Raw genomic sequence first — 9,120 nt, 5'->3', positions numbered from 1 at the left:
ACTGTCACCTAAAGGACTATACAAAACACAGGTCATTTCTAATAGGGGCCTTGCACTAAGATGATCTAGTATTAAGTTCCTGTTTGTCTTGTTAGTTTGAACAATGATAAATGAGCAATTTACTGTTTCATCAATGAAATGTTTTTATCCTGAGTACGAAGAGTTTTAAAATGATGTGTTAACATTTTGGATAGTATCAAAGAAATGTGGATATAAAACACCTAGATTTTACTATAAGCAAGTCATTTTTAAAGGTTAGTAAAGTAGGTTCACAGAGCTGCTTAATTTCACCTTAAAATGGGGTAATCTTTTTCCACTTCCTCCAAATGATATGGTAACCATGTTGAACTGAAATTCAGATATCAACCATATAAATTTCCCTAAAATGCAACCCGAGTCTTATAAACTTCAGGAAATAAAATGCTTCTGTTATTTTTCATTCAAAATAAAGTATATTCAGCAGATTTCACCCTCTGTCCTCTTTTCAGTACCAATGGGTGATCTAACCCTCTCTCACAACTTTTAATTCTATATTCCAATGGATTCTAAAGATCTCTTTGCTTGGACTCTCTGGATAGGTTAGTCTCTTATTCAGTCACAAGTTTTCCACAATGCTTTTCCTTTTGTGGAATGATCCTGGTCTCCGACAACAGCTTAAATGGGTTCCCTACCTCTAATACATCCCTCAATCAATACTTTGTGATCCTCCCAAAGAGCACCTCCAATATTGTCCACTCTTTCCAATGGTTCTGTAGCTATTTTATTCTCTGCCACACTTAGACCCATCTGTTATTTCAGAGCTTTCCTTTGCTGCTCTCATGTTAAGATATTTGCTCCCACATTAGTTTAGACTTCTAGCCTACTCTTCCAAAAACCTTAGACAACTCCAAGAGGATGTCCTTGCTAAGTCTTCCCATAGCATCCAAATGCTTATTCTTTACCAATGGTTACTTTGGGACACAAAATTGTGATCTCCTCTACTGCACTGTGAGTTAACATGGAATTATCTTAGTCACCTTTTAATTCCCTGTGGCTGGCGCAGCTCCTGACAATCAAGTCAAGCTGGAATGCACATTGTGATGTTAAAATAGTTAAAATCCTTTCTTCAAACTTGTCCATACACAAATATTTACCTATGAAAAGTGTACATGACTGGAGTGATAAATAGGCCAGATTAAATAGAAAAACTGACTTTAAAATAACTGATTTATATGCCCTTGTTGGCCTCCTCACGATGAAGGACATTGACCTATTGGTCTCCTACAGACTTTCTCCACCTCCATTCTACTCATCTACTCATGCAGAAGTCATCTGAGTCGGGTGCTTTCACTCAGGTTTTGGGTGGTATTGACACCAAGTAACTCAACATTGCTCCCATACTAAAAATAATCACTAATATTACAAACATTTCTTAATTTCAATCCAGATGGATGCACATGAAAGGCAGTAGGTAGGAGTTCCTCAAAAAAAATTTTAAGGGATCTGATTTGGTAACAGGTGTAACAAACCAACTCACCCCATCAAGATGAAAAGGAACAGAGACCAAACAACTGAACTGTGTGAATTTCCGGGCCTCTCCAACTTGCCACACCTTCATTGTAGAATTCTAGCCACCTTGGGTTCAATAGCCTCAACCAACAGACACAATGTATTTGACCAACAACTTGAAACCTCTCTTGGGGCAGCTAGCTTCTCTAGCAGCTCTGAAATTGCTCAACATTTTCACTACATAATCGTGTATGTCCTGAAAACTGACCTAACAGGTCGTTTGAGAAAACAAATCATTTCACTTCAACAATATACTGTCTGACGATTAAATACAGAATGCACAACCTCATTACTGTTACACTTGACTCACTGACATCTCTGGCCATTTCAATGGTTAGCAACGCACTAAAAGTTTGTCAATAAATAAACTTCTACTCCTGAAGGAGCAGTAGAGGGAGTGTGCTTTTTTTTGAGGGAGGAGATCCTCAAAATATTGTGAGCAATGGTAACATGGTTATAGTCTCACAAAATCTCCCTTTAAAGGAGACAGCACATCTGAGATACATAAATTCTTATAGTTGCTTGTAACATTTTACTATACCTCACATAGACCTATTCACCCATTAGTCACATGGTTATCAATATTTAGAAACCGACGAGAAAAACAAAAATACCACTAAGTATCAGTCTGGCTCGGTATCAACTGCCTCAGACTACTGTTGAATTTTTAGAAGCTGAAAATACCTAGGCCACCCCCTCTTAAAATTCCCATGGTTCACTGTAGTCAAGTTACAAGAACTTATTCTCGGTATTTCAGCAAATGTTAGGGAAAACTAGCTCAGTCACTGGCTTGGATTCTAAAATCCTTTTGCTAGTTATTATAATAATGGAATTAAGCTTGTAATTATTAAAGGATAACCTGCTCAAAACATTTAATAGTATTGGAAGGATTAGTAAAAGTAGGAAAATCTTGTAATACTTGTTGATGGAAAATAACAGTAAAAGCAACCCTCCAAAATTCCACTTTGTAGGTCATAGGAGCATGAGCACAACCGTATGGGAGGAGATAACCAGTCTCTCCCTTCATATATATTCTTTTTTATTTTCTTGTTATACCTTCCCAAAACAGAGACATTCAACAGTAGTTAGAATGGCCATCTCCCAACATTTAAAAAAACTGCACCCCCCAATGGGTGAACAAAGTAAAGAGTAGTAACCTAGAGTTCAGCTGAGTAAGCCACTGTGGAGCCTTAAGTGGTGAGGTCTTCCAAATTTCAGAGTGATGTGTCTTCAACTTGTATCATCATTTTACTGGAAAAACATAATTTAATTTTGGTGAAATGAGATTCATCTCCCGACAGGATTAGTAACAGCATTCACCGAATTTCACATTCTTCTTTTGTGAACTGTGAAGAAAATGAATGGTAGCTAGAAGATCATTGGGATTCCAGCTCCAGCTGCAGATGGAATGACAATATACCAGGACAAAAACACCTATTATTTTGATTTACAAAGCTAACAGCAGTTTTAAATCTGCAACTTAATTACAGACCAACTACACCACAACCTTTTCAAATGGCAAAAATACAAAAAAGTTAAGTGTTACAAAAATATTTCAGAAAAAGTGCATAGTCTAAGTGCATAGTAAATAAAAGCACTGAAAAATATCTTGCTAGAGGGAGTTCAGCTTGGAAAAGTTATTACCAGAGCTAAACATTTTTATTTTACACAAACTATACTCAAAAATAGCTTTATGAGACTGATTTCTGGCTAAAAGTATCAAAGGGTTTATTAGTCAAAGAAACAAATACCTTAACTGACATGGGTGGATAGAAAGGAAACAAAGAAGCTGCCTACCCCAAAGTTCATACTCACTAGGATTTCTGCAGTATGATGGTGCTAATATATCCGTTAATGGCAGAATGTGGTAACCATTTAATGAATTATTGCTAATGTAGTTTTCAAAAAAATCAACAAAAAAACAAATTAAAACTGACAATCTGACCAAACGTGTCAATTTACAGTTTCAAGGTTATTTTATAAAATATCTACATTTACACGATAGGCTCCTGGCGGCAGCATTTTCAGACAAAAGTTCTTTTAATTTATCGTGACATGCTATAAATGAATAAATTACACTAAAGAATTAAGTTTTTCTTTCTCTTGGGTCAGAAAGAGAAAAGAGCTGCATATAAAATTGAGAGAGGAAGTGCAGATAACTTATAGAAATGGGTAAGGGCCAGGGAGGGTCAGCAATCACATGAACCTCACATGGTGTAATGCTCTCCAAGGTTAGGAGTCTATCTGCTCAAAGCCAATTAACAAGAAATTTAAAGAAAAGCTTCACTTTATAGTTAAACCCTTTAACGCTTTCATTCTTATTCAAAATCAGTCCAGCTGTTTGTTAGCCTGAGGCTGCAAGAGTTACAATACCAAGTACTGGCTAGCGACCAAGTCCTGGCAGTTGCAGCCGCAGCAGTGAGTACTGTGTCTGTAAGTCATTAAAAAAAGAAAAATGACAGAATGCCTTTCCCCTACAGGAAAAAAAAATTTTTTTAAATAAAAAAATCCGAGGAAAAGTTGTAACACTAAATCTAAAATGATTTGCAAAGAAATACTATGTAACAAATGGCTTGAAGTAGTCTATTAAAAAATTAGGGAGATTTTGATTTGTGAGTCAGCAAGGCATTTTTTTTGTTGTTTTTAAAAAAAATCTCATTTCCTTACAGAAACAGTTTTTAGTTTTTAATGAACTTGTAAACAAAAAAGCTCCCATTTCAAAATAAAAACAAAATCCCAGATCATATAGATGTTTACAGTGATTACATTTATCTAAGCAACATACATACATGTTCAGTTGTAAGATGTTAACTAAATTTCTGTGACAAATATGCTTTTTTTTTTAATACCAAGAACATTATAGAGTTAATGCAGAGTCCTAAGGATAATCTAGTAGTCACTAAATTTTTCTTAAGTCTTCACTTTAGATGCTGTTATTTCTAGCACAGGTAAGCAGGCAGAGTCTTTCATATGCTCAAACACTGGAATCTTTGGTTGCTACCATATCAGCTGGCTTGCAAACAAGAAGCCAACCATTTTAAGAATGTTTTAAGTGAACAACTTGCAAACCCCAGGATGGATAAACCCTAAGAACACACAATTGTGAGCATTTACAACCATCACAACTGTGGCTGAAGACTGTTCATGCCGTTCTTCTGAAAGGAGATCTCAAAGCAGTATAGTTCAAAACAAAAGATTTTAACAAAAAATTGGCATATGCACAATTTCTCCACCAATTTGTGTGTCAACCATTTAGTTTACTTTTCCACTTGAAAAAATGCAATAGAAAACTGGACACCATGTTTCACTATCTCAGTTAATATTCACAATTACAGCGGCTACAACTCAGGACACAGCATCACCAATGCTGCCCAGAGCCAGTTTATACTGAAATTAAGTTCTTTACACCAAGTAAATGGTTGTCCACAACCACTGGCTAGTGTACATATGAACTAAAATTTCTAGATTTGGGGAGAAACAAATGCTGCTCCGATCATCTGCTCTGCTTCTTCTGTTCCTCGATTCATGCTTAGAAACCTATTTAAAAAAATTAAAACAGAAAAGAGAATGTTAAAACTCCAACTTAAAAAATTTCCTCAACCACACCTAAAGTAGGAAAATTACTTTAAGAATGACAACTCATGTTATTTTTATCTGCTTGAAAATCACTAGGTCAATTTTTATAAACAAGAAACTTTTCTGTTCTAGATGCTTCTAGACAGGAGTAGTGTACCGTGAACTAAAGCCTTCCAGTCCAGCATACAATTCTCAAGGTAGAGAACTATAGGTAATTCCAATGAGCCTGTTTGGTTTACTTCTGTATTTCTAGAACCTAGAACACATTATGTGTTCAAATATTTCTCAAATAAAAAATAAAATTACTTTATCAACTAGAAAGCACAGTTTTAAATATACCATGAACAGGAAATTTTCTGTACATTATTTCTAATACAAATGAGGAACAATAGACTTTAGTAATAAATGTATTCAAGGCATAATTATCGAGTTATTCCACTGAACACACATCTGATAAGATTTCTACACAGAAACCTTAGATCTTTAAAAATTCTTTACTTCTCTCAGTTATATTAAAAAGACTAGGTTTTATCACTGATTCAAAAATGTAAACAAGTGAGGTTTTTTGGGATTTTCTTCAAGCTTCCCCCTTATAAACACACCTTTCCCACAAATTAGACCTTAGGGTTTCCACATAAGGGCAGGTTTGAGTACAAGTCTGCTTCAGATAAATAATGGCTGCATGTTCTATCCACAGCTAAAGGCAATCAGAGAAAATACGACTCTCTATTAACTACAAGCTTTATCTGTGGCTAAAGGTAGAGAAAATATGCCTGTCTCTCAATATCCTGAAAATCTCATCAACATCTCTCACCTACAGTCCTTCTTTAAGGTTTCAATGCCCCTAGGTCCAACCCCTTCTCTTAAAGCCAACCTAATTTACAGCTCATTTTAGCCCACTCTGATTGCTCACTTCCTTTCGCACAAACCACATTTTTGTCAATCAGAAGATGCTTCTTTTCTTGTACTTCAACATTTGCCAGACTATCTCCAACGTGCTTTGTGGGAAAAATACTTCTGTAATTTACTTCTCAAGCATTTATGCCTTGGTTTTTTCAAAGATAATACCAAACAATTACAGATCATTTCTTGGTAAATATTCTCCCACTTGTTAACTAGGAGGTTTTTCATTTAAGGGCAGAAAGTCATCTTTGTTTATTTAGAAAATATAGTGTGACAAGCCTCGAGAACAAAGATGTGAGTATCGAACTTCTCTATCTCTCCATAGTGCCTAACAGGGTAGATGCAAAATAGATCTTTGTTGCCTGACCAAGTAAAGCAAAGGCCAAAAATGAAAGATAATGAAATTTTCTGAAAATGTACTTTACCACAGGAATATTACCTATTTGATGCATATTATTAAATAGGATTAACAACACAAGCACAAAGAGATTGTCAAATCAACCTGAATTAAAATTTAAAAATCTAACCATATCCTACAACTTAGTTCCAATGTTAAGATACAAGAGTATTTTAAAACAAATTAAAACTATGGATTAGCTAAATAACAATGACTTTATCCCAATGAGCAATTGGTTCCAAGTACTGCACATAAGAATAACTTATACATATATGTATTATATACACACACACATACACACGTAAGAATGTTTTCACAACTCTTAAACTCTTGGACTTTCTTTTCCCATAGCTTTCTTATACATTATACTGAATTATTTAATTATAGATATCTCCTACTTGTCAAAATTTCACCTTATCCCACTTCACTTTATACAAAAGACCTACATTATTACCTGTTTCACTAACTGGAAATCCAAAGGATACTTGATTTTAAGAAAGAAAGTAAAAAACGAACATAGTGTTCAGTGTTTTATAGCAAGTCATTACAGAGGTAGCATGTGCCCTGAGTAGTGAGTGGCACTGCCAAGTTCCTTCCCTGGGAAATACCCTCAGCCTCAAGGGGCCCACAGCTTGGAACAGTGTCTGTGAGCATCTGTGCGTTACCTTGATTTATTGGCAAGAGGTATCCTAAGGTAATTATTTCTTCACTTTACAGCATTTTAGCTTACAAAAAATTTCACTGGAATGCTCTATTTTCAGATAGCAGGGGAAACTTGTACTATATTGAATATCCAAACAGCTTTAAAATGGAAACCACTGTCATTAACAAACTAAAAGAAAACATGTTACATTTTCAGTTAAATATTAGAAAACTTTTGTCTTTAATATGGATAAAAGTTTTATCTAGGTAAGAATTATATCTGTTCATCTTTTAATCTGATACTTGAAGAACTATTGGGTCAATTAATGATTACAGTTGTTTAGGGGCTCATTAAAAGCTAGCCTAACAATATTCCTCGTAGAGAAGAGCGTCAAATCCAGAATTAACTCTTCAGATTGGCCAATGGTAGGATACTCCACCCAGAGATCAGTGTATCTCCAATGAATCAGTCCTAAAATGTTACTGATGTTTAAGAAAAATCTCAATAGAAGCATTCAGCAGGCATTCAGTATTCAATCTTCAAGTACTAAGCATTCTCTTCTCCAGTGTGCATCAGTCCTTGGCTTGTCTTGTAGTTCAGGTGGTGTCTCCTGGCTTCTAAAAGTCCAAAAACCCATCTTCACCGCAACAGTTAAAATAAGGAATGACTCCTTTTGTTCCTAAAAAAGAGAGGGGGAAAAAGTTAAAACAGGGTTGGAGGATTAATGTGACAAATTTAGGAGTTAATAGCTACATTTAAGTTTCTTTTCAAATCTGCAAAAAGAAAAGAAACGTTTATTTTCATACAACTAACCTGGAGATTCTATCCCTCAATCTGAAATCTGTAAAGTATGCATCTGCTCCTATTTGTGAATTAACTTCAGACGAATTTGATTTTTTTCAATAGAACCACAAACTCGTTCACAGAGATATTTACACAAAGTAAAGCTGGAAAGTCTGTGATGGACTTTTAAAATTTAGGCTCTTTTGCACAATATAAGGCATTAACTTTTAGAAATTAATTTTGACTAATATTCACATTCACTATGCAATGCCATTTATATTAAGTAAGTTTTCCTATAATATGCTAGTGTGGTTTTTTTTTTTTGGTTGCATAGAATCAGAATCAAGCTTGGAGAATTTTGAATCAGGTGGGCAGTATAAATGTTGATGAAAAACAAAAAAACTAGACTAACTCTTCCTTTTCCACAGTAACTAAAAATGTATCAAGTTGGGAAAAGATAAAGGAAAGAGATTTTATTTTTACAAATAAGATTAATGACAATTTAAGTACAGCGGGTACACATCATCTCTAAACTGCATTAAAAATAGACTGATGATCTGGTTTCTTTTGTCTTCCCTTTTACAGAATACATCCTGCTACAGATTTCTGAGGTTGTTCAATTTTAAAATACCTGTTACAAATGATTCCTTCCCCAACTGGTAGATGGTCTGCATTATACACCAGAGTCACAGCAACACTGTACTCTTCTAGGTCTTCTGATGGTTGTTGTTAATCTGACAAGTCGAAAAGTCTGATAGGTCCAGCAAGCCTTGGATATGTGGGCTTCAGATGACCACAAATCAACTCTTGAGCCCATCTTCATTTCCTGTTGGGTTATTTGGTTCTTTTCTCTCCAGCTTTATTGTCCACAGTGAAAAAAAGCTGACAAAAATTTCAGCAAGCAGATGCAGCTCCCTGGCACTTCTTTGGATTGAGAGTATTCAGAGCAGATCAGTCTCTCCAGATATTTCAAGGTCTTCCCCTGTGATTTGGGTTACATTGCTGAATGACCAGCCACGATCCTAGCAGCAATTGGTGAAGCCAGAAAAAGTTAAGCTAGACATAAATGGTAGGTGAAGCCCAGTAAATACTGGAAGGTAATTCAAGGAAGACCATGGACATGGTAGGATAATGTGATGGAAAAATACTTCTAATCTATTAAATGCCAATAACTTGACATCCATGTATATTATGATACATCTATGCTTAGTACTGATGGCTGAAATAGTGAACAGATGGGTTGAGATACTGAGAATAGAATCATGTGAAG

The 9,120-nt window shown here is 35.2% G+C and overlaps 1 protein-coding gene across 4 annotated transcripts in view; it reads right to left on the bottom strand.

Moving 5' to 3' along the window:
* Window positions 1-2,570: 2,570 nt before the first annotated feature.
* CSNK1A1 (casein kinase 1 alpha 1) overlaps window positions 2,571-9,120 on the bottom strand; it is a 44,172-nt gene continuing 37,622 nt past the window's right edge. For all 4 annotated transcript variants that reach the window (XM_072954990.1, XM_072955005.1, XM_072955017.1 and 1 more), the window contains one exon: window positions 2,571-5,085. In XM_072954990.1, coding sequence (XP_072811091.1) covers window positions 5,078-5,085 — 8 coding nt within the window. In that variant the 3' untranslated portion in view covers window positions 2,571-5,077. The remainder of the gene's footprint in view (window positions 5,086-9,120) is intronic.

The sequence above is a fragment of the Vicugna pacos genome, chromosome 3 (genome assembly GCF_048564905.1).
Source record: "Vicugna pacos chromosome 3, VicPac4, whole genome shotgun sequence".
Classification (NCBI taxonomy): domain Eukaryota; kingdom Metazoa; phylum Chordata; class Mammalia; order Artiodactyla; family Camelidae; genus Vicugna; species Vicugna pacos.
The sequence above is the reverse complement of the archived record's forward strand: the minus strand, read 5'-3'. Positions and strand labels throughout refer to the sequence as shown.